Source organism: Pezoporus wallicus, unplaced genomic scaffold (genome assembly GCF_028554395.1).
Source record: "Pezoporus wallicus isolate ANWC-B61680 ecotype Strahan unplaced genomic scaffold, APGP_CSIRO_Pwel_v1 contig_7985, whole genome shotgun sequence".
Lineage (NCBI taxonomy): Eukaryota > Metazoa > Chordata > Aves > Psittaciformes > Psittacidae > Pezoporus > Pezoporus wallicus.
Genome location: NW_026636538.1, coordinates 1,391,355 through 1,418,337, shown reverse-complemented (window position 1 = coordinate 1,418,337; position 26,983 = coordinate 1,391,355). Strand labels below are relative to the sequence as shown.

Below are 26,983 nucleotides of genomic sequence, written 5' to 3'. Positions count from 1 at the left end.
GTGCTTATTAGTGCTAGCTAATATTGAGCATGTGACCGTGGAAGATGCTTGAGATTTCCTGCAGCAGTTTTCCATATGAAGCACTAGATATGTTTTAGATAATTCTGTGTTGCTGCTAGGCTGTAGCAGCCTAGCTATTTTCAAACTTTATTTTTTTCAAAATTTTCAAGACTTTGATTTGTTAGCACCGTCTTGAATTATCCAGTATGAAAATCTTTATTTGAGAAGAGGAGTTGGGAGTTTGTTACATGTGATAGTTAATAAGCATTACAAAAGGTACTGGGATTATGTTGTCAAAGCCACAAATCTAAAAAAAAAAAATGAACACTGATCATCACCTGTGCAGTGAATGGTCATTGTTATATTGTAAAATCACATTTTCCATATGATTATTTTCAGCATGACTTGGGCTCAGTAGGAAGAATGACACTTGCTGCTTTAACTTGCATAATTGAGTAAAACTGGTAGTTCTCCTGTGGTAGTGAGTTCTTATTCTGTCCATTACTTGTAATATTGAGGTGTCCCTTTACTATAATAAAGGAGGAAGAACAGAAGGGAAGAAGGGATTATCTCCATTAGTTTGAGACGATTACTGAAAGTCTTAGATCAAACTTTTTCATTTTAAGTAACTAGTACCTCACTCAAGACATAGGCTGTGATTTTTGTTTGAAGAGAACTGTCTTCACACGTAGCATGCAGATCTGCTTAAAAATGTCTGAAATGTAGTTGCTCTGAAAGGTGAAGCTTAAGGGAACTGGCTTCAGGAGAGTGTAGTCTTACTGAAGTTCATAGCAGGCAGTGGAAACCAGAATCTAACCTTGATTTCAGGTTAAAGCTGCAAGTATAACAACTCTTTCTTCCTGAAGCTTTCTGCCCTATTTCATAAGTTATACTTCAAATATTACAGGTGGGAAGGGTATTGTAGTAACTGTCATCTCCCTTGCTTGTTTGCTCATCTCTTCTGAATCTCTGACTCTTTCTTAGTCCACCTTGTCTTCACATAAATGAAGGAGGTAGGCCAAGTATGTGATGATGATTAGGTGAGTGATGGAAGAGCTTGATAGCTTTAGGTGGAAGAATGATTATACCATGGTGCCTTTATTTGCCAGGAAGTGGATTTAGCCAGTGTGCTTGACTTGATCAGACTGTTTAGATGCAGTAACCTAATACTTCCTGGAAGCATCAAGCTTAATGTTCATGTATTAGTGTAAAAAGAGCAGCTGGGAATGGACTTGGGCAGTTAATACAGTTCAGCTGACCCAGAACCCTTCAGAGAGGCCCTCAGGAAGGAGAATGTGAACAGAGAGCCCATAGATAAGTTGTCCCAGCAGTTGCATGGATTAGGTAGTGTGTTCTAGACTGTATAAATGCACTTCTGGTTCTCCCTTGTGGATGACATCCATATCCAGTTAGACTTAAATATGTGGATTAGCTGGTCTCCTAATAGATGTGTAACACCTGAATTTGCTGTGATCTGCTTTGCTCCAAATTTCCATTTTTAAAGATTGGTTCCATTGCTAACATTTTTAAGTAGGCTGTAGTGTTGCTCACCTTTATCATTCACATTAATTTTAATCTATAGCTCACATGTGGTTTTGATGATGAAAGATTTGAACCTGCTTCATGGCTGACAGCTGACTGATATTTAGGGGGTAGCACCAGCCCATCAAAGGGACTCAGCATACAGCATTGGAATTAGCCAAAAATACTGAGCAGATAAATGTTCCACAGGGTTTTAAGTGAGGATCTTGACACAACTGGATGTTGGAAACAAAGTGGAAAGATAATTACTGTGAAATTATAGTAAGGTCCAAGGTGTAGAACATGCTATACGCACAGAATGGTGCTGCATGTTTAAAAGCTCAGAATAAGATAACTGTTTTAACAGAAAACATAATACCTACATGGTTTGATCAGCAATAGTACAGTACAAGAACCATACATCCAGGCCAGAACAGCAATACTGACTAAAATATCCCTAGTATTAAAAAATAATTTTCTTTTAATTTTTCTGTGTGGTAGTTATCAATGGCATTACTTGTATGCCAACATCAAGCTACTTGTTAGAACTAGGGAGTACTGGATATTAAGTAGATGGCAAGCTGTGTGCTATGGCAAGGTGTATTATGGCCTGGGTCTATACTTAGCTGTTTCCTTTGTGAGTTGAAAGCCCCTTGTAGGGGCACAGGCACTACACTTCCTACCTTCCTTGGTAACCTGTTCCAGTGTTTGCTCACCTCCACAGTGAAATAGTATTTTCTGATGTTCAGAGGGAGCCTCCTGTATTTCACTGTGTGCTCACTGCTTCTGGTCCTGTCACAGCACCACTGAAAAAGGCCTGGCTCTGTCCTTTTTGCATGTTTCCCTCAGATATTTATATGCATGAGAAGATCCCTCTTGAGCTTCCTCATTTCCAGGCCTAACTCTCCCAGCTCTCTCAGACTTTCCTCATAGGAGAGGTGCTTCAGTCTCTTGAGAGTATCTGTAGCCCTTTGCTGGGCTCTCTCCAGTGTGCCTGTGTCTCCCCTGTATTGTTGAGCCCAGAAACGGACCCAGTACTCCAGGTGCAGCCTCACCAGTGCTGAATAGAGGGGAAGGATCACCTCCCTCTACCTCTGTCAACACTTTGTGTAGTGCAGCCCAGAGTACCATTTGGCTTCTTTGCAGCACAAAAAAATACTTAAATACCATTTAATATTGTGCAAAAACATCTGCAGAAGACAGTTTTGGTCTATGGAACCAACGTAACTAAAACTTTCTGTGCAATGCTTTGTATGTCCAATAGGGGAAGAAAGGGTCTATGTATGGCTCAGCTACTAGACTGCTATGGTTCAATAGTTTGTGGTTTTGGAAGTAATTTTTTTTTTTGAGAATTTTGTAATTGTGTGTTTTCAGTAGCATGGATAGGTAGTGTCTGCTCTGCACAAAGCTTCAATTGCACAAAAATCATCAGGTTATTGCATGGTAGTGTTCAATATGGCAGTACATCATTTTCTGAGAAGGTAATCTTGTTGAGGGACGGTGAGTGTACTCTTGGCTTGTTGAGTAAGGCTGGAAATTAATTTTGTCCTAAATATTATAAGATATTAAAGCTAAATGTTATCTCTGTGTATTATTATGCATATACTTGTCTGCGTTTAGCAATAATATGAAGAGTGACTGCATCAGGTTATACAGATGATGATGATAAGTGTGTATGTTCCTGATAAAACACTGCTTGTGCTCTCTGCTTACTTCTTAGAGGTGATGCTCACCCCTATGAGCTTCTTTGACCACTAGATGTATTTTGATAATACTTAAATTACTTCTGTAACATGTAGCCATGCTATAGCTTTCCTTTATTGCTGGTCCCCAGATGGTGCATCAGGCTGCAGTACTCTAGAACTCACTTTCTTCTGCTTTGCTGGATTCTCAGGCCGTAGCTTTTGGTACGGTTGTTCTGTTGCCCTCTCCTTTTGAGAGCTGGATTTTGGCATGCAGCTGCAAAAGCACTTCTATATCCAGAGCTGGTCCAAAGATCTCTGTGTGGTTTAACTACTAATTTTTCAAGAACTAAAGCTAGGGATTAAGCTCATTAGGAACACAATTTACTGAAGAGGGACCTTCTCTGAGGACCCTTCTAATCAGTTTCTCATAATACTTATTTCTAGATAAAGCGGATAAGTTGTTTGCCTTTCTTGTTATGCATTTGTCAATGCTTGGGATTGTTTTTTTGATACGTGTTGAGGTTTAACTGCGTGAAAGTCTTTGGAGATTGTACAGGACACTGTATTGTTTCTGAATTGGGGTGGATTTGGCAAAGCTCTGGCAGAAAGTGTTAACACTCAGCATGCCGTAAGCCATTCATGATACATGTTAATAGCTGGAGTTTAAATTGCCTGTAGTGTGTCTTCAGATAATCACAGTTTTAGTGTATTTCAGAAGATTATTAACTCGCATGCTGAGGATTGTCTCATTCTCTCTATGTCCTTCTGACCATGCTTCAGTTTTATCTTATAGTTGATTTAAAGTACCTTCTTGCTTGACTCCGTATTGCACCAAGGATGTAAACCCATCAGTGCTGGGAAAGCAGTCTTGTTTGAACTGTGCATAGCAGGGTTTTCAGTTCTCCTAGCATACAGTCCTTTGAAGCAGCATAGCAGTCAGCGTAAAGTAGCACAAATAAGAGCTTTGAGCAGCATGCCACTGAATAGAAACACTGGAAGATCTTGGAGATAAATGGCAGGCAAGGAATTCATAATGCGCAGTGGAGGCGGTAACTGCTCGCTGTGGAGCGTGGAGCTAATGCCACCATCAGTTTCATCCTCTGCCTGCATACAGAGAGGTTTATAAAAGTCACTAGGTCTCTTTGAGCGTAGCAACGCATGAACTTATTTGGGAAGCAATGCCAATTTGAGCACCTCCTGCTCCGCTACATCCTTGTTGACTGTGCCACAAATTGAATCAAGAATCAAGGAACTGATTTGTTGGGAAAAATAATTTGGCAGACAGTTTATTTTTAACTAGGGTCACAGTTTTTCAGTGGAAGGACTGACACACAGTGGGAATTACTGCAATAGGTTGCAGTGAAATGAGGGATTCAAGCTTGGCACTGCTGTTAACTAAATGTATGTGTAACTGCACCCTTGGGCTCCATGCCCAGGTTTTATGAGACTGGATAGAAGCTGGAATAGGGAAGTGGTTCTGCTTGTTAAATAATTAAAACTTGTTATGAGCAACCCAGGCGCAGATAATCTTGCTGACTAATCACTTTTTCCTTTCTGTTGAGTCATTTTGTTGGCTTAGAGTGACTCTGAGTGGGGCTTCTTGTTTCTTGTGGGCTGTGTGTTTTTTGGAGAGAGGTGGGGATGTGTACCAGAGCTTTCAAAACTGAAACTGGAAGGAATTGCTATTGCTCAGTTTAATTTATATGTAGGATTGGAAAAATAGAGAAAGAGGGAAAAAATGCAACCCAGTGTTGCAGCCAAATAAGAGTACTCATCTTAAGTGTTGCAGTTTCTTGCATTTCTAAGAATGTGTGAAGTTCATTTGCTTAGCTCTTACATTAAAGCATTGATGTGCCGTAATTGAACAGTGTTTCCGTTGCGTGAAGTTTCTTTGTATTTCCTTGAGAAATTGAATCACATGGAATGAATTGTGTGTGATTTTTTTTTTCTTTTTTTTTTTTTTGCTTGTATTCTAGAATAAATGTTGATGAAAATCTGAGAAGTATTCTCAGAGGGTCTAGTACCGGCAAAAGATTCACTTTTAGCTGTTTCTCTAATAACACTTGTTCAGGAGTTTGTGTTCTTATTACACTGATGTAGAGTAATGAAGATAAACAACTGTGGTAGCTGATGACTTGTAGTTTATGCAACAGATAACTGAAAATAAAGCGCTTTTTTTTAATTTTTTTTTTTTTATTTTCCACATTGTATTTTCTTTGGTAATGAAATGTCTGTCACCCTGTTGCTAGTTGGTATCTACAGCTTATTGTATCATTTGTGATAATATATGAATTCTGCAACATATTAAAGTAGTAAATAAGAGAAGCATTTGAACTACCCAGACTACACCGCTTCTTTATTTATAATAGGTATTTAGTTAATCATTGAGGTGTTTTATAAGCTTTAAAACTGAAGTTTGTCTGGTCTGCTTAAAAAAGTCAGGTTACAGAGTTCTAGTGTTTCCTTTGTGGTGCATGTGCAGAATTCAATAAATATCCCTGTTGCAATTTTATTTCTCTTAAAAAAAAAAAAAATTCAGTTCAAATTGAGGAATTATCAATTCTTTCAAATTAGCAATTATGTTTCTCAGTTTGTATTCAGTTACTTGACTAATTTTAGAGTACATTTCTGTTCATCCTGACTGAAGAGTAAACAGCAAACATGATATGAATGAGAGCTGGGTATAACTATGCAAAATGTATTTTTCATTTTGGGCATTCTAAAAGTTCTAAAGAGCCTCAAATATTCTGCCTTAATTCTCAGAAGTAACTGAAGGCCATGTTATCAGTAAGGAGCATAAAGAAACCTCTTAAAAATTCAGCATGGCTGTAGGAAGGTAGTATTATGCACTGGTAAATGTGATGTAAAGGAACATGTTTTCTCAAAGACCAGAACAGACCACAACTACTTTGAAAGTTATGGGCTGACATATTGCATTATCTTCACATGGTGGTAGCTGTGCGGCATGCCTTATAAAATATATTTAGGGCCAGCTATGTTAAGATTTCTGTTGATTCAATTGTACAATTTTTATAGCATAATTGTAATACGATATAACATAGCTTGTGTGCTATCTACACTTAAGGACTAACAGGAAACCTTTGCCTAGACAGCAAACTAATCAACATTGTTGGTAGACATTTTAAAAAATGTGATATTTCTGGCTGAAATTGAAGAGCCATATATTCAGTCTGATTGTATTTTCCTATGAGGATATCATCTAGCAATTGTTGAGTGCAGGTAATTTAAAATGAACCCAGAAGTGCAGAGTACACTCATTCTCTGCATCATTTGTCAACAAGAAAAAAAAATGATGTAAGAAAAAGCCCATAGTACCTGTTTGGAATCCTTTCTTAGTCATTTCTGTAATTGTCTACTGTTAAAGGAACTGATAATAGTTATTGGCACCTTCCAGCATAAGAGTACCATGACATCTTAGTTGGTAGGGATTAGTTTTCAGGGCTGAGCGGGGTTTGGGGATGGTCATTGGGGCACGTATGTATGCGTGTAATTCTACAGCTTTGTGTCAGTATGGAGCACAGGCAAATTGAGAAATACTTGTTTTCAAAAATTAGCATTTACTTACATTCCATATACAGTGAAGGCACTATCTGTAAAAGGAGTATCTTACTTGAGAAACGTCAGTAAAAAAATAGTTGGGAACTGTTTGGGTGTTTGTATTTGTGCATGCTGTTTTATCTCCCTGCAGATAATAACTAGCAAGCTATCTGCCTGCCAAATATATTTTTCACAAGCTTTGTGATAATTATTTCATTATTTTCTGTACTCCTTTATCACTTTTATCCCTTGCTTTTTTTGTGTGGGGTTGTTTTTTTTGGTGTTTTTTTGGTGGAGAAGCTCTTTATTCATCTCCTCTAACTTGTAAATTACTGGCAATGAGAAACTAATGATATTGCCGTTAGGAATAACTGGTGGACAAAAGCTGGATACTACTAGTTGTCTACTAATTGTAAGTGTAGGAGGCATATCATATGCTGGAATTTGAGAAATAAAGAAAACATGACATTCATTTTATCTCTTTCCAATGTAGAACTGTGCTAGTATGTTGGGCAAACTGTGTAATGAACTTAAGGGCATGGCTGCTTGAGGAATAGCTCCAGCCTTCCACTGTTGAGAAAGGGCTATATCTCTTCTACCAGGGAAGTGTTCTGGTATGTGCCATCTAGTCTAGTGGTGACCGCCATTACCTTTTTGATGAAGGTAATGCTGAACTTGACATTTAATATGTATGATCTAAGTGACAAAGGTATTAGTTGTTATAGAAACTGTGCAGCAGTCTTTATGAAGGATGTCAACATCTAAAGAGTAGTAACTATTGATTGACAGTAGGAACTTTTGTTTGAAAGAATACTGCATATTCTGGCATCTGATCTGCATAAATCAGTCCCTTCTCTAGTTTTGTAGCTTGCTTGCTCTAATTGGACTCTATAGACTTGTAAGAATCTAGCAGTATGGATCAAGTTAGTAGGTCATAGTTTTGAATTGTAAGTGGTATTGGACATATTCCTGTGTAAAAATACCTAAGGTATGTTGTCAGTATTATTTGTAATAATCATTATGAAATTATCATGTTTTAAATAGTTCAAATATATGGACTCTGTGTATACCTGAAAATGATTTTATATTTTCTTGCAGCTAACAGAAGATGAAATTGCAACTATTCTGAAATCTACTCTTAAAGGACTTGAATACTTGCACTTTATGAGAAAAATACATAGAGATATAAAGGCTGGAAATATCCTTCTTAACACTGAGGGACATGCAAAATTAGCTGATTTTGGTGTGGCTGGCCAGTTAACAGTAAGTACCTGTGGAAAGATAAATTTAAAATGCTTTAGTGCGCCTAACCGTGTTGTTTTGTTGTGCACTGAATTTTGTGTCTGAAGAGTGTCTGACTAGTGGTAGAGCTAACATTCTTTATCGTGATGAGTATTTAATGTATTGTAAGGCTATTTAGTTTTTAGTTTTTTATTTTTATAACCCAGTGTACTTTAAGTGCCTGAGGAGCCCACTTTAAACTTTTGTTTGGGGTTTATGGTCATCGTCACCTGTTCAGCCTGTATATGCAGATGGGCCAATTCGGTTTGGTCTTAATTGGAAGTCACTGCCATTTGACCTTTTGGGTGGCTAATTTAACTTTTAAATATAGAATTAATATCAAAAGAATCGGAAAAAAAGCATCACTGTTTTAATTGCATAAATAATATAATTACAGGATACAATGGCAAAACGTAATACTGTTATAGGAACTCCGTTTTGGATGGCTCCTGAAGTAATACAAGAAATTGGCTATAACTGTGTGGCAGACATCTGGTCCCTTGGTATCACTTCAATAGAAATGGCTGAAGGAAAGCCTCCGTATGCAGATATTCATCCAATGAGGGTGAGTGTGTGTGGTGATGTTTCCTTGTTTGTTGTATTAGAAAATCAAAAACATAAGACTGGAATCATAAAACTGGATGTTTATGGACAAAGATTTTTAAGACTAAGGATTTTCACTTGCTGTCTTGCTTCTTGTTTACCGCAGTTTGTTTTAACACGTCTCTGAAAGATTTCAGAATGCCTTTATTCCCACTTGAGGGAGAACTAAAGCTCTAACTGCTTAATTGACTTGAAGGCAACATACAGAGCCTGTTCCATACTGTACCTGTACTTGGAGCGTTCTGTAGCCAAGAGGCATTCTCCTTTGAAAGGGAGTTTTGAAGTAAAGATGACCTAAAGAAGAATTTGGAATTGTCCTATGTGAGCACTGCTGATATTTGTAACCCTTGACAATTTTTATTTACTCCTGACTCTTAAACTCTGTTACTGAATTAGTTTACTTCTTGCAAAATAAAATGTAAACAGAATTAGTTGCTTTACAAAAAATAGTAGTTACAAAGGAATTATTTGGAGAAGTTCATGGGGAACAATGTTTTGCTAGGAATAACTGTTGCCACTGTTACTCATGTATCTTTTTGAAATGGGCTATTGAATAGCTACACTGATTGCACTGAGCATCAGTAAATACTCTGTTCTTGAATTTTTTATATCTAAAGCATTAATATTAGTAAGGCACTTTATACTGCTAAAAGCAGATTTCCATCTTTGTGATTTGCTGCAAAAATGGCATACATACTAGATTATTTTATTCAGTTTTCTTTTGCTGGTTTCTTATATATCAGGATCTTAATATAAGGAAGCCACAACTGTTGAAAGAGAAGCTACTGTTCATATATGATTACTGTAGGTGATCCATATGTGAGTTCAAGTGTATTTAGTGGTACTGCATTCTGGATTTGTTTGTTTGCTTTGTTGAACAGAGATGTTTCTTGAAGTTTTATGGCAGTGTGGAGCTCTGTTAAAGCTAGTGAGTGTTTTGCAGTTAGAAAAATTACATAATTTTGGAATAAAAGCATAGTACTTCTCCTGCATCATATTTTTTTTTTTACTGTGTAATTAACAATTTTAACATTATCATTCAAACTGAAAATACTCATGAAAGCTGAGAACGAAGTATTGTTGAAGCTTGTTGTTGATGGGAATTTAATTTAAAAGGAAATAACATTTAAAAAAATATTCTTAAGAAGTATTGATTACAAATTAAGTACATTTGAATCGTGCTGTTTTTCTGTTTTGTTTGTGTTTTTTAAGTGAAAATGCCTTAATTAAATCTGAGTTCATTTTAACATCATTATATATAATTGCGCTAGCTGTTGAAAGGTGAGAGGACTATGTTGTTATATGTAGAAAAAAATTTTCTCTGATAATAGCTGCTTATAAATCAAAGGTCACTGAGTTTGAAAGCTTGTGAATCTGTTTAATTCTTGTAATCAAATGAATGCTATCAAAGGCCAAAGTAATTTAACACAACAATTCTGGATTACATAGAACATGTGTTCTTGTTAATAAATTACGTTATGGTTTTAAGGGCTTGTATGCAGTTAGTACTCTTTTGTATATTTGATACCTACAGTTTTTCTTAATTTTTATTAGTGAGTTGTTACAGTGGTTAACAAGAAATACACAGATTTAAGTTGCAATAGTTTTCCTAGTGTCATATGATACAGCTTCACAAGACTTTTGGACATATGTAGATGCTTTCCTACTTTGTTTTAGTTATGACACAGAATTGATCAGGCAAGCATGAAAGCTTGGGCAATTTTTTATTGCTTTTTCTAGATGTTGCTGGAGTTCTGTGGTATTTATGTAAGGCACAATTTTGTTACTTGGGAATGCATGTTGAAATTACCATGTGCACTATTTTGCTGTAGGCTGGTTGGCACTGCCACAAAGGTAATGCACTGCCAGTAGGCCATTTCCTTGTCAACTGCATTTACAGCTTAATAGAAATATTACATGACTTCTTTAAACAAGTGTTTTGGCAGAGAGGAAATAGCAGATTCCATGCAAACAAGCATAGCTTCCTCTGCTTAACCACACTGTAGCTACTCCAAAGAATTGTACTAGTTTCAGCTGGGAAAGAATGAGAAGTGAGGGGTGCAAAATGGAATTTCACAGCGGGGGGGGGGGGGTGGGGGGTGGGGGGTGGGACAGACATGTTTTTCTGTGTAAGTATTCATGTTTTAGTATAGTTGGCTGTGTAAGTGTCATCAATGCTATTTCACTTGTTCTCTGCTGCAAACCTAAGTTCAGCAGAACCTGCAGTTGTCATACTTGGTTTGAGGCCCAAAGGTCAAGGCTACTTGCCAGCCCAGTAAGTTTGTTGCTTATTTTCAAGTAGTTGCAAAGGAGGAAAAAATACCAGCATCTTCAAGGTTGCCCTAAAATTCAGTGATACACTCACTAGAAATAACAAGGAATTTGCTGGTAATTCAAAATTCACTCAAACCTGGGTAACTTAACCCATCCAGCAGGCATTGGATGCAGTAGTTTGTACAGTAGCCAGGTTTAATGTGGCTAGGGGTGTTTGCATCTGCCTTTGATTGCTCTGCTGGGATGAGCAGTTACGGATTTATAGTGGATCTAATTAAGGGGGGCTTCAGTGTGGTTCTAGAGCAAGACTCCATCTCCTACTCTGAGGCTGCAGTGACATGTCTTAACAGCTGCATTCCTGTGTCCCCCACTGACTGCAGCATGTATGCTGGCCTGTAGTGATAAAGTATTTATGTCTTACCACTGTCTGGATTTAATTCAAACCATTAACTGCTCTACTCAGTTGTTCCTCTTCATGCAGTATCTGTCTGTTTGTTTCTAAGTCTCACTCTTCCCCTTTCATCTCTAATGGAAGTGTAAAGATTGGCACTGTTTTGCTGGGATAGTTGTGATTTTGCTTGTTGGTAAAAATGTGTAACCTTTTTTGAAGTATCTTCTGTGTTTGCTAATCAAGCCATGATCTCAAGTTTGTCATGTGAGAGTTTTTCCTGGTGGAAGAACATTTTAAGCTGCAGAGTTTTTACGTGATCATAACTCATCTACTGCTGATACTTGTCTTTTATTAGCTTTATGGCAAAGTGTTGTTAATCTCTTTGCTAATCTTAAACCTTAAGAATGTCTGTCTGGTTTGTAGGTCCGTTCTCTAGGACCACCCTTGCCAAAGATTTTTTCTTGTGTTCGTGCAATGACATGATCACTCATTGCTGCAAGGCTGTGATTTTTATGATCAATTTAAGCCAACCCAAGTGTGGGCTGCTGGTTATGGAGGCAGCCTGTCCTTAGTCAGGAGTTCCTGACCTTTCTGTTAAGCATACACTAGCATTTCTGTGGCCTCGCATGGAGCTGGATAAAGGAACCGATGTTTTGAAAAATTAACCTGATAGAACTTCTTGTTGTAGGAGCATGTACGCAGAGGAAGTGGGCTGGGTGGAGTTACTGTGTTTGGCCACAGCCATACACTGAGCCTTGCAGGCCAACTGTAAAACTGCAATCTGCGTTTTATAAAATTTGTTCTTTTTTGCAGGGTCAACACACTGACAGGTTGGTGTGCTTCAAATGAATGCTGGTAGCTCTGTTCATCCCTTCTCCCCAAGAAAAAAGAGCCAAAAAACCTCCAGACTCTTTCCTTTCATGCTTATCAAGCAGCTGCAATAATTCACATTGCTGTGGTATGGAAGAAGCCGGTGGTAGATGTGTTTTTCAACACTTCACAGTATTGGCCTTTGTTTCTTTATGGTGAGGTTTGTTGGAAGTGGACATGTGGGCATCACATGTTCTGCAGTGAATTGGAGGAAGCCAATTTGAACTGCTTCCATTTGCCTTAAGTCCAATCATGATATTTATTTTTCCTTGGCACTTACCCAGATAATCCATGCCTCCTGCTTAGCCTGTGTCATTTCCACCCTGGACTAATCTGTTTGTAATAACCTTTTATTCCTGATGTATCTTATAGCAATCTACCATTTCCCAGTTTTTTCTATTCTCAGTATATTGCATTAAAACTGAGGATTGAAGTGAGAATTATTGCTGTGTAAAGCTGTAAGAACCAAGGAAGGTGTTATGTTGAGCATTGCTGTCTGGTTGAGACCAGTTTTTAATCATTGAGAAAATTATTTCCTCTATGCCTTTTGTGCCAGAAGCTGAGGAAAGGAGAAAAAGAAAAACAGCTTCTAGTGATGTCAGATGTCTTTCTGTGTAGTCACTTTTGCAGTTCTTCTCTCCAGCAGATGGAATTGTCTCATCAGTTTCTATTATTTTCACTCGGAGTTCATCTATCTTATCTCAGCATTACTGCTCTTAATTTAGAGTAGGTTTGTAGAAGTATATTATCTGGTTTTCTTATTTTAGTGCTTTTGCTTATCTTTAGAAAAGAGTTTGAGTTAACTTCTAAAAGTCCTTTTGCTTTTAAGAACTTTCTATGAGACAATCTTTGTTAATTTGTAACTTGAGATCTTGGCTGCTGCCTCTAGATACAGTGAGCTAATATTTAGAGAGATTTAAAATATGGATTTTTGATTGTATATTGCAGTTTATTATTTTACTACCTCTTTAAGATCTTGTGAAAGAATGATAGTGAGCTGTGGAAGGACTCACTGAGTGTGATTCCTCAGGGAGGTCATAATTTTTAAATACTTCTGTTGTGCATTCTGTATTATGATAGTTCCTTACAATTAAATATATGATGTGCTTTTAAGTGTCTTTGTACATTAAAATTATTTTAAAATAGTTAAACCTTGGGTTTTGAAAAAATCATGTGTGACCATAACACGTCCAGTTCTTTGAATGGTAAGAATGCGTGTAGCTAAAAGAACAAAATAGTTTCTTACCTTTCCTCTGGATCTTCCATTGTGTCATGTCTTGTCTTAAAAAAAATGATTTCTCAGGAAAGGGTTTTGGTGTATGTTGTCTTACACAATGCCATAGTCATTCTAAATCTGTAAATAATATATAATATTATATGTAATATAATTTATAATTATGTAATTTATAATGTATGTTTACAGCAGGGACCTCAGATGGCTGCCTTAACAATATCACATCAGTGTCTTAGGTTGGAGAAGCATGTCTTGCTGCAGGCTTCCCAAAGAGCTGTTGGAAGAACTTTGGACCTCTAGGCTTTAAATGCAGTTTTTGTTTGCTTTAAACAGACCTAAATGCAGGTGGTGGCTGCAGAAGGGTGGTATTCCTACCTGTTGTCATGTATTTTCATCACCCCTTTCTGCTGGAGTGAGCATTTAAATGGCTGCATAATGAGCTGGGTCAGAAAATGGATCCCTCTGAAAACTAACTTAGTAACAAGAAGTAGCTTTCGCTGATACTGTTAATATGATGATTGAACTGGGTGGGGGCAAAAATATATGGGTGGAACCAGTAGGAGGACTGGGTTGATCCCTTCTTTGGGATCAGCCAAGTTGGTGCTGAGGTTGACTTAAAAGTAATTGCAAAACCAGAGTCTCTCCTGCTACTGTCCTAGCTGTCCTTTTGGACTTTTCTAGTTGTGCATATCAATAAAATGAGACAGGGTTCTAGAACTTTCATGGGTATTTGGGCCTCTGTGAAGCCTTCTTCCTTCTCCACCTCATTTGTTCTCCCACTTTTAAATGCTATTGCCACGATACAGCCAAACTTCACAGGTTAAACTTCCACTGGCCTTCAGTTTGCGTGCAGCTGAAGGTGGTGTTGCTTCATAATATGGTTGCTTCTGTGGTACAATATATACCCAGAATTTCAAATAGATGTTACAACTTTAGTTAAGAAAAAAAAAAAAGGCACACAGTTAATACCAGACAATATTTATCTAACAGAAAATAAAAGTATGTTCTCTATATGGGTTTTATTTTTTAAAATAAAAAACCCCAATGTCATAGGAGTTACTTTTCACATAAATCACCAGGAGAAATTTAATTCCATATGGTAATAGGCTATGTTTCTCATATTTTTCCTGTGAGAGAGTAGTAGTATTATATGGTTCAAACCATATGCTAATTGCACTTATGCTAATAGCAGTGGTAATCTGGATATTTTATCTTCGGTAGTTTTTTTGTTCAACAGCTTTGTTTTGGGGTTGAACTCTGGATGTGTGATTTTATTTAATGGTTCTTAAAAAGAAAGCTTTAATTTCTCATTTAAGTATGCTACTACTTCAAATCAGTAAGCACCTGTCCACCTGATCTGATCAGAATGTGAATAATCATTGTCTGGTGATTTTTTTTTTTGTATGAATAAAAAACCTCCAAACAGATAAGGTGCTTCTCTGAGCAGTACATTTTGAAATAAAAAATGCCAAATGCTTTTTTCAGTCAAGATTTATTTAACTTGTTAAATTAAGCATAGATTTTTAATTATTATTTTTTTTTTTAACCTTGAAGAATGATCAGCATTTATAGTGTGTGAACAGATGAGTTTAACTGAAACTGCAAGTACCCCTGGGGTATAGTCTAGTTTCTTGTGATGCAGAAATATTATTTATTCCCATTTTTCAGTATACCTAGCATAGAATTTTAATGAAAGTTCTTGAATGCCAAACCATGGCTTATACAAAAAAGATAAACAGAGTAAAAGAAATAGTATGTGAGTTGTCCTTGGACACTGAAGACAAGTTTAGAGGCATCTGGGTGCAAAATATATGAAATAAAGCCTGTGATACTTTACTAATTTACTTAAATGGCAACTGGTATGTCATTGCTTGACTTGACCAGATTCAGTTACAGGTATGGAGCCTCACAGAAAGTGATGTGCTAGCAAGGCAGCATCCAATTTCCAAGACTTCACAGCTTGCTGTGCAGAGGGTTTATATGCTTAATGTTAGCCCATTTCATGTGGATAGGAGAGGTTTTTTAATACTTTTGTGAAAGAAAGATAGGAGGCAAAAACCACCCAAATCCAACAAAAAAAAAAAACACCACCAGAACCATTTTGTCCTCTGGTAAAACTTACAGATGATGAAAAAACTCTCCCTAGTATTCCAACGAGGTTTTTGAAGAGGTTTTGCCATGTTGCCTTATCAAGAGCCTGTACTCCCTCTTCCCACAGAAAAGATTGACAGACCTTCCTGGTTTAGGGGACTCTTGAAAGTATGAACCACATAAAAGACTGGATACATACAGTAGGTCAGTTCCCCCCTAGAGATTTGCAAATGGGTGCAGAGCTGGCCTGATAATCTAATTTGTTATTATCAAGGTACTACCTTGTCAGTATCTGGCTCTTCATAGAGAAGAAAAAGGGCAGAAAGTAGGCTGTAAGGAGCAGGAGCAAGTAAAAGATGGGAGTAATGGAATATAGGGTTAGTTTGAGTTCAGCTTTAGAAGTGCTCAAAGTGCTACTGGGGTAAGACGGGAAGCTGTGTGAAGCCTGGAAGAAGAGCTCACTAATGAGAGAAAATCAGTGCTTTATACAGGTTCACATTCATTCATATTTGTCTAATCAGCACAGAATAATATGACATTAGTATTGATACATATACTGTGAAAGCTTTAGATGACTTGGGATATGATGATTAAATGGGAGGATGAGAAGGCCCTAATTCCTGTCCACATGAAAGCTTTTGAAAGGTCTGCAATCTGATGTATGTAATTATTGTCTTCCTGTAGGCATTGCTTTTCTTATCTGCTCCTTTTTTTCTTATATCTCTCTAACTTGTTTTTCCCTTTTGTGAAGAGATGGCTTGAAAGTTCACACAGTTTCAATATGAAAAACTGCAGTTAAACATATTTGTGGTCATAGAATCTAGCATTAATATTTTACTGTAGCTAGTGAATGCATCCTTGCTCTTTCATATCATTAGATTTTTTTGTAGAAGAAATAGCGTTTATTACTGTAAAAAAAATAAATCTTTTTTTTTTAATGATATCAGGTTTGTTGGTTGCGTAATGTGCACAAAAAGGAAACGTTAATCTGTCATGTGTAATAAGGTAGCAGAAGCAGAGAATATTTGAAATTTGGACTGAAACTGGAGTTTAATTTGAATTAAATGGAAAACATTTATTTTGTGCTTCTAAATGAGGATTTAATTAAATTAAATCAGTTCATCTTTTTAGACTTACCCCTGAATAGGTAATCTGTAACATACTTCAGTTGATGGTTGGCTTTCTCCAACTTTGATTAATCACTTTCAAAGTAAGCAGAGGATCAGTACTGTAATTTCATAATTACACACAAGTGAGTTAACTTGAAACTTTAACTGAAATAACTGTAAAAGAATTTTGATCCTGGTTAGTTTCATGTAATGCTGTGTATCTGTTGTGTACGATTCAGATTCTTGGAAGTGCTAATCTGAAAAAAGGACCCTACCGTGATATTGCCCATTTATTTGAATGATGCTTTAATAGGGAAATGTTTGATCTGGGAATATTACTTTTCAAAGATGTTGGAACAGTAAATGGAGGCTGAATGAAGCTATGAAATTGATGGAAGGATTCTTGATGACTTGACTGAGCGTTGCAGCAAGCTCTACATCTGTAACCATTGCTCAAGGTTATTTGATAGAACTGATAATGTGGGTAAAGCCAGGAGTATATTCAACAAACCTAACATGGCATAGGTAATGGTATTTTCTGCTGTTGAGCTGGCTGCTTTCTCCCTGGACAAATGTTAAAAACAAACAAGCAAGCAGACCTCCACCAAAAAGCTCATTCAGAAGTTTTAAATCACTGTAGATCTGCTCATTTGTGATGTTAGTAAAACTGTAAACAAAGATCAAAGTGTAAAGCAAAACTATTTTGCAACTTGAAGATCTCAAGAAAATTTTATTTGAAATAGGCAATTGGTAGTAAATCATCAAGATGCATTAAAACCAGAATCACAATTTTAATGTTACAAAACTTTTTTATTAACTTTACATTCTTACTTGAAAAAGCCTTTCCATCATTCGTGCACGTCATTGTATACTGAATTTATTAAACTTCTTTTCAGCTTACAATCTGCACTTGGAAAATTATTCAGCAAGGTGTTTATGGGTAGATTTATGAGAACTCCTTTTACTAAAAATTCCACAATAACCTGCAGGATACTGTAAAATATACAGCAGGTTTCAAAACTTTTAAGTTAAAAGCTATATATATTTACTACAGATACTTCTACTTCTTTTTATTTCTAACTTCTTTCAAATTCCAGCATTAACACAAAATACACAAGGTTAATTTTTATCCAGAGCTCTGGCAGCTGGCTTTATTGAAAAGGAGGGAATTTGTGTATTGCTTTTAATTGAGGTAGGTCTATTTGGATTTTTGTATGTGACTAGTGTCTTATTAAGCCAAAAAAGAACTCAGTAAATAATTTTAAGAGGTTCTTGGAAGCTTGAATCAATGCTTATTTATTGATGTGAATTAGATATTCATTTTTTCTTACACTGACAGAAAACATGTTAAGTTTTAGCTAGCTGATTTGGAAGAACTACTTAATAGAGTTAACTACTATTATCACCAAATTCTTAACATGTTATTACACTTTTTAAAAGCAAAAGTGTATTTACTTGGGTTTTAGTTAAAGGTATATTTATTTGATTTTGAATCATATGGGAGAAAACCACAATCAGATTAGGAGGAAAATATTAAACTTTTACTGCTACTTACTGAATACTTTTAAATACTTAGTGTGTACTGGTTATTTACTTTTTTAAAAATCTAAAAATTTGTGTAGATTAAAAGGAAGGTAAAATGCGAACTGGAGAGAGCTTATTGAGACTGTATGTACCCTGTTTCTGTCTTCGTATTACATTGCCTTAAAGTGTACTCTAGGTCATTTTAAAGAGGATGATGCGTATTTAATGGAAGAAATTTATTTATTTAAAGGAAGGGTTGCCAATCAGTCTAAATTTGTTTCAGTTAAAACTTGATGGTCTAAAGACAACTTATAATCCTTTTCTTGTTATAAAGTATTGTAAAATTTGTAGTAGTATCAGTTAAAAAGTTTATGGAAACTTTGCTTTATGGTGGTTTAAAATAGAACTAAATCTTTAATTTGTATTTGATGGCACCTGTTTTCATTTTGTTTCCCTGGCAACACCAGTGGTATCAGAAATTGTCCATGGACCACCCTGGTTTGAGGGAAGAATGAAACCAGCCTTGCTTTTACATTTCAGCCTTTTAATTTACTAACTAAGTACTTAAACAAAGCTCTAACACACAATCGGTAGTTTGTGAACTAATATGAATTATTTAGGTATGCAATTTGTGATTTTTTTTTTTTTTTAATTAGAGTTTTCTGTATTTAAAGCCAGTTTATGTCCTTATTTAAAAAATGCATTCAGAGACTTTATAGGAAGTACTTTTGATATCCCATGGATTAAAAAGCTGTTTTTGAAAGCTGTGTTTTGTACCTGGAGAGAAGTAGAGGAGAAGTTCATAGTTTTTTAGACAGTGTGGTCTGCTTTTAAATCGGTATTAGATCCAAATTTTTATTCCAGATGTAAGATCTCAGTATTAGCATTTCCATGGGAAAGAAAGCAAGCCAACACAAGTGTTACCTCTAGATTTCTGTTTTCTTCTGTGTCATTTTACCATACCTGAGAAATCACATTATGATGATTGTACATATGGTGTTCCAAGCACTTAAAATATTTATGCATTATCAGTTTCTAGTTTGTTTTGTAAAAGCAAACAGGGACATAATTTCCAAAAGCTTATTGTTACCTGCCTACCGTGAAAAACTGTGCTTTATCAACAAAAGCTTTCTGACTTCTGAATTCCCAAACTCCATGCAATATGATTGCACAATTGATAAATTGATGATTTGAAAAAGAAAAGAAAATAGGTTGGGGTTATGGTGAAGCAAATCGGAACTAACAAGATAACGAAGCACTGGAGAGTCTAGGAAGTTTCAGGTATGTTAAGTTTTCCATTCTCCCCAAGAAATCTAAGAGTTTGGGAAGATAACAAAGTGATCTGTTCTCAGAGAAGACTATTTTAGTAGGGAGGACCTCTGATGGAATTCAAGGGAACCTACAATAGCCCCTGTGATACTTCCCAGCATCCTGGTGCTGTGACTGTAGGCTTGGCAACAGAGATGGCAGCTTGGTATTTTCTCTGCTGCTGCTCCTTTTTTTCATGCTAGGAATGTTTACATAGGTAAATGTAAACCAGGTAGCATTAGCGAGCACAAGATTTATGGGCAAACTGACATGGATGTTGAAATAGTCATCTGTTTCAACTGGGATGTTCTCTAAGAAGTCTAAGAAGCTTGAACTGTGACCTTGGGACAGAGGCCATGTCTGCACTTGGCAGATACACACAAACACGTGAGCTTTGCCCATGTGGTGCTCCTTTTACTTTTCTCGAGAGCAACTGTGTGTGTGCTTTAAATACTACATTTTTTTTTGTGTGTTGTCAGATGAGGAAGGAGTTACTTCATCTTGCTTTCTTTGTGTTTCTCTGAATAACACAAATAATTTATGCAGACTGTATTTTTTTTTTTAATATTCTCAAGCACAAAGTATTCAATTTCTGAGGGTGAAAATGAGCATGTATAAGTTCCTAACATTTAAAGCAAACTGAAAGAGGAACTTTAATGAATTCAGTGTTGTGAAACATATTAATTGAATTGTACAGAGAAATTGTTAACAGAGTTTCTTAAAAGCAGGTCCTTGCATTCATATGAATTGTCATACATAAGTGGTGACTCTGGAGCAGCTGGATATGATGCTACTTTCTTGGTGTGTAGGTATGAGGAGCACGAAGTACGTAGAAAGTTCTTGCTAGACTGGAAATACTGCAGTAAGCTGACAGTGCTAAAGAAAGGTTTTACTGTGTTAGCCCTGGATGAACAGTAGGACAGGCTAAAAGCCAAAGGGCATGCGTGTCTGGATGGTGCTGAAAAGCTGATGGATACTCAGCACTTCTCTTAGAGTGCAGTACGTAACTTGGCTCCAGATCAAGAGCAGTACACTGTGCTAACGTATGTCTATCCAAAGCAGCATACCTGGTGTCTGAGCTCGTTTACATGTTTACCTCTTTCCATATAAAAAATATGTGCTGTTTCAGGCTGTAGTCTGTAATACTGGATTCATTCCTAGTGCCTGGACTACTGTGGGCACAGAAGTACATATCTCTAAGTGGCTGAAGCATATACACTGCGGTGTTTCTGCTGCTGGCTAGTTGTCTTTATGCCAGTTAAGGATAGATTAAGATTTTTGGTTCAGCATCACATTAGCTGATACAAAGTTTAACCTATGGAATTCATGTTTTTAAAATTAATTTACCAGAGGAGACAGTGTATTCTGTTGCAGGTTCTGATCTGTCTTTCTGACCTGGCATTACCATCACTAAAGCTGCTTTAGTGTTGTCTGACAGGAGCTTTGATTAAAAATCAACTGGATTAACATGCTCCTAATATGGCTATGCAGCACAAGTGTGGCTAACACCTAACATGGACACATTTTGTGAGTACGTTTCATCTACCAGGTCTCAATAGCGATGATTATGTAGTGGAACAGCAGTCTGGGACACCTGGCCAGCTGTCCTGGACAGACTTCCTCAGTGAACACAGAAGACGGATATTGCTATGACCTGAGTCCATCCATTCTAGCCATACCAGAAAAGCACAGTAACACCCTCAAGTGCAGCCTTTCTCATCCAGGATTTTTCTGGAAACGTTCACAAAATGGCTCTAACTTAAGGCAAACATTCTCAGAGTTTGAAGTATATAAAGAGAAATTTAAAATAATTAAAAAAAAAAGCTTTCAGAAAAACAGAGAAAAACATCACAGACTTTAAACACTTTGCCAGCTTTTTTTTCTTCCACCTTAACAAAAGCGTAAAAATTCATCAGCTTGCTGCCATGGAAGGAAACACCTCTAAGGTGTGTCAGGATTTTTGCCCCTAGTGTCTTGTGATCTCTTGTGCTTGTCTTACCTGACAAACTTGTCTGGTATTGCCACTGAGCTGATCCAAATCTCTGATTTGATAGAAACCTGCCTTTTCTGGGGGGTGATTTGCTACCAAAAAAATAAGTTCTGTTCATTTTAATGCTCTCAGAGAAACACTGGAGGAGTTGGAAGCATGGGATGAGAAGATTAATCTCCCTTTTCTGTGGTAAGAAGCTGTTGCATCAGCATAATTATATCATGTCAGCTGTGCTGACACAGCTGGTTTTTGAACACCATTGTAAATTTTTTCCTTGATGTGATACTGGTTGGGACAGGGGCAGACTTTCTGAAGGAGGAAATCTACTTTAGTATACATGAATGTTAAGGTCTGCAGATGGAGCATTTGTTGAGAAACTGCTTTTGTTGAGAAACTACTTACTTCCAAATGAATGGGAAAATTACACTTTTGTATTTATAGTATTCAAAGAGTTGGGTGGAAAACCCGAAAAACTTTGGGAAGAAGTGCTCTGTTTTGTCTTGCAAGGCACATCACTTGTTTTGATTGAATGCCTGTGATATTCTTCACCCCATCAAAGAAAGTAAGAGAACCTAAAGTACATTCTTGTAATCTAAGTTACTGAGTTACCCTTTGCTTCTGAATCATGCAGAACATTTAAACTACTTAACACATTTTTCACTGTTCACAGAAGGTGTTCTCATTGCACCTACTTTTGCATGTTTGCTCATTAACTTTGATTTTTGCAAGAGGGGGTCAAAGCAGTCTGTTTCGCTTTCACATTATATTTGTCTTACATTGTATGTTTCTTCTTCTTAAAACCTGATGTGAAGGGGATATTTGTAACCACATCAAAACTATCTCTTTCTGATTCATCTGCCTTTTCAAAGTGTTTTGTTGATAGATTAAGTGATCTCTGTGATGATTAATTTTTAATTCTGTTATTAACAGGTGATTTAAAGAAGACTGTTTGGCCTGTATTTAGGCAAGCTTTGCTTTCAGCAAATGGAAAACAGGTCATTTTCTTCATATTTAAAAATAAAGGAAATCAGTATTTGGTGCTCTTTGGGCTTATTAATGGTAACGTATGGCTGCATACAGATACACAGGAAAGAAAGTTGTAATGAAAACCATCTTCTTCATTTTTGTTTCCTTTATCACCTCTTCCTTTGTAAATATTTTAATATAGCTGCAGAGCAAGGGTAAAATTATGTTTCTGAATAATAGCGTTTGAACTGTTAACTTTAAAGCCCAAAATAAAGAAAATGCCTAATTAGGATGTTTTATTTCTGACTTTCTTACAGGTATAGATCTTGATTTAGCACATTTTGGTTCCCTGGGGCAACTTGAGCTCATTGGCTGACTTATTGTAGAGGTTGTTCTTGACTCCTTAGTAGTTTATCTTCTTCTTATGGTTAAGTCCGTGGGTATAATGTTCATTTTCATAAGCCACTAAGGGCCATATGTGCCTCCAGATATTGTTTCATGCTCTGTGTTCTTTTCCCACTGATGCTTAACAGTCAAGTTAGGATGTTACCTTGATTACTTAGAAAATAAAACCGTGGTTGGCTTAGCTTTCTTTCAGACCTCAGGGGAACTTACTTTCCATAAAATTAACCTTTACTGTTAATGGAAGAACAGGGTCTATAGTGAATGTCATAATTACATTTGTAACAGTTATAACAGACACGTGGTGACTAGATGGAGACTGGCAACCCTGGCTATTACACAGTACCCTTTTTTTTTCCTCCTCTTTTTTTTTCTTTCTTTCTTTTATGACATTACTTTGATCAAAAGGCTCTTTCAGTGCGGGTTACTAAAATAAGCACTTTTACATTCCAGAATCTCAGTGATTGACAAGTTCCCCGTCTTTTTCTGTTTGACAAGATATTTTTATAAATAGCATTGCAGAGTGACTAAAGGCAGTAAACTGGATTACTAGGGGCCAGTCTGAAGCTAAAGACAACCACTGAAAATATCTTCCTTTCTGTTTAAATTGGTAGACTCACAATGTGAAAGTGACTTCTGCATTATTCCCTTCACTAGCTTCTTTTTTGCTTTCATGTTAAGAACTGAAAACTCTTAATTCATGATTGCTGTGCCCTAAACAGCCTTTAATAAAGAAATTAAATTTTGATTATTTATTTGTGTTTCAGAACTTATTGGTAAACATTCAGGGAATATTAATATGAAGTTTGTAAGAATTCTGTTAGGCTTTTGACACTGAAATGGTAGCTTTTGGTTACTATTGAGGCTTCAGAATTTATTAATAAATAAAGATTATCATCTGCAAAAGAAATTTGTTCTGCAGAGTAAAAGGTTATGTTTCTAATGCCTTTGCATTTCAGCTGGTGATGGTTTGAATTTATGACACCCAGTTCTGTGCCTTAGGGCTTGCGATTCTGTAACTTTTTTCAGATGCATCAACTAAGCGTTGCCTAATTTGTTATGAAATTGAAAGAAAAGTTGTTCAATAATTCTGACCAAGTTCTGCTGCTAACATCTGTTTCCAATAAAATACCGGTAATACGATAAGAATTTGAGAGAATTGTGTGATTACTGGTTTCTAACAGCCATTCCAATGATAGTCAACCAAAGGTGGCTTTACCTTCTTTGACAGAGTGGTTTGTATGTATGAGGTGTTAAGTTCAAATGGCAGAGCAATCTAATGCTGGGTAGCACGTGAAGGTAACAAAGGTAAGGTGTGTTGGGTCTGAAACGTGTTCTTCACAAACTCTGCCAAATTTATAAGTTCTACATTATCACTTCTTCAATTTATCACTAAGTGTATTTATTATTAAGGCAATTGGTTGAGCGTTTACTGCTGAAATAAAGGCGACTACTTGTTACAATTAAAGTATGTATGCCTAGCTTTTCTTAATCAGTATTTTTAATGCATAAATCATGGTTCCTAAAGATGTTGCCTCCTTTGGCAGGTGTGGGATGCATTCTGGAAGTGGAGGGTGTTAGATGGCCCTCTTTTGAGCCAGAGTAATGGTTGGCTGGTCCCCCACCATAGGTTAAGGCCGCACTTTGATGCTTACTCTATGTTGTTAAAGTCAGGTGAGATCTGCTCAGAACTATTATCTTTTTCCTGCTTTCCACATGAATTTTTCTCTCTTCCACCTCCTCTCTTATCCCTGGTGCTTGTGCTAGGCAAAAGGGAGCTCTCCAGCAGGCAGGAGAGAAAAAGTAAGTAAAGTGAGTGAAGCTGGCAGTCTCCTTCTTGAGAAGTTGCAGTTCTGTTTTATACAGCTTCTCTTTCTCTGCATCTGTGAAAATTGTGGGGACTTGTTTGAATTACATTTTTGGTCTTTATGTATGTGAAGTGTGCATATTAGAGGAAGAGTAGGTACCGCACTTTACTCTGATTTGGTATTTTTTATGACTGACTTAGCTGCTGTTTGTTAGGAACTTTAGTGAAGATGAGAACCCAGCCACTGGTGATCTCTTCACTGAGGTAACCTCTGCTTGTAGATTTTTCAGCAGGATTTGTTTCACCTGTATTTTGTTATTCTGCATGCCAGCTTCCTAAGGAAAAGCAATGGCTCTGAAGTCAGGGTATGCCTGTGAGTAGCTAATTGGATGTAACTGGTACATTGTAAGAACTCACCCTTCCTTAACTGCTGTACCTTGTGCTAATGTATGGTAGGATTATGCTTCATCTCTGGTATGGACAGCCTTGATAGGGAAATACATGTTCAGAGGTGGAACAATGAATTTAAAAAACTTGCTGCAGAAGATAAATGGTCAGGAGCCTCAGGATTTTCAGACAAAAGTGAGCATTATGTTCTTGATAATTTCTTTCCCATGGTTACAGCCTACTTCCAAACATGTGAAAACCTGTCTCTGCTGATTGAAGGTGAAGAAAACAATTTTTATTTTTACTGGTATTACACATATATATATATATATATATACACATATATAAAAATGGAGTTGGTTATTTGAGGGAGATGTGTGTATATAAAATATATTTACATATCTCTATAATTAAAGAACTCGTGCTTATATATGTAGAGCTTTTTTTTTATATACAGGGATTATATGTATGGATCTCTCTCAGAGAACATCGATATATACAGACACACACACACACACACATACACAGAGGAGTTCTTTGATTATGTATGTTTGCAAATAGTGCTCTAGTGCATTTGGGTATTTTCAGGCAGGCAAAAGTGTGGATTTGTTAAATTATTTTTTTAATCTTCATGTTTACCAACAGTCAGAAGGCATTTGTTTAGTAACCTGCATGAATGTCTTCTTGCTGACGATAACAAGCATGAACTCATAGCCTCTTCATAGCTTTTTATTAAATGTTTATGCCTATGAGCTATGATGAACTTGAATCTTGATCTTACACTAAACTGAGGCTGTATCAGTTTTATTGACAAGAATGGGTGCCTCAAATGCTAAACTAGCGTGTACAAAATGTTTGTTGTCTACATGGGTCTTTTTATGCATTCCCAGCATTAACTGGATGCCAAATATGTCCTTTGGAGCAGAACTCATCAGAGCTCCTGGTCAAGCATTCTGTAATTATCTGTACTGTTAGGCAGATTCACGTGAAAACATTTTAATTTTGACTTCCACTTATTGGATATTGTCATTGAAAATATAATTAGAGTCACTGAATCTCCAGAGGTCCCTTCCAATCTCAGCCATTCTGTGGTTGTGTGACTCTGTTATCCTTAAGAAATTCTTTCAAGTCTGTAGTCATTTGCTTCTATCTGCACATTTTAATAGTCTTCCTTTTTTGTTGATCTTGGATCTACAGAGGAACAGAGCAGCTTGAGTTTTGTGACTCTTTGTGCAGACCTTGAATGGGATTAGGTTATTAATTTCTTATGTTGGGAAGTTAACTGTTTGTGTGGTGTGTGGTTTGTTTTTTTTTTTGTTTGTTTGTTGTTTTTTTGTTGTTGTTGTTGTTGTTTGGGTTTTTTTTGTTTTTTTTTTTTTTTTTTCCAAAAATTGCATGCATACCTCAGCTAACATTACTGGTGTCAGGCATGCTTTATTTTTCTATATGCTTATGATTATCTCTTGTCTCTATTGTCTCTGCTGTAGGGAGCTCTATAGAAAGTATTATCTCAAGCTGGGGGCCATCATATTGGGTAATTCCTTTGAAGCTGCTTGAGTGGAATAAGTACATACAATTAGAAAAAAAGAGGGAGGTGAGATCTTTAGCATTTTCCAGGTGTGCTTTCTTCGATCTGCAAAGCCTTCACTTGGTAGTTCCATACATGTGCTGTAAAGTACTGTGCCATTTGGAGGCTGTTAAGCGAGGTGAGTCTTGGTAAGATGCTTTTTGAGATGGTTTTTCATGTGAACCATGCGGTTTACTTGGTGAATAGGTACAGTATTACTAGAAGAGGGAGTATGAACGCTAACATGAATTGAAGGAGAAAGTATAGGCCATTTACATGTAGCTGTATATATCTGCCATCTCTTGAAGAACCTTTGCGTTCAAAATTCCTTTCCTCTCTCTGCCTTGAGCTCTTTTTGTATAAACTGGATACAAGCTGCTAGGAATTAAGGCTATGATATGGCTCATTTATATGA

The 26,983-nt window shown here is 36.6% G+C and overlaps 1 protein-coding gene across 6 annotated transcripts in view; it reads left to right on the top strand.

Annotated features, from left to right (window-relative positions):
* Nucleotides 1-26,983, top strand: part of STK3 (serine/threonine kinase 3) — a 125,831-nt gene that overhangs the window by 15,934 nt on the left and 82,914 nt on the right. For all 6 annotated transcript variants that reach the window (XM_057400530.1, XM_057400529.1, XM_057400532.1 and 3 more), the window contains exons 5-6: nt 7,863-8,027; nt 8,443-8,610. In XM_057400530.1, coding sequence (XP_057256513.1) covers nt 7,863-8,027; nt 8,443-8,610 — 333 coding nt within the window. The remainder of the gene's footprint in view (nt 1-7,862; nt 8,028-8,442; nt 8,611-26,983) is intronic.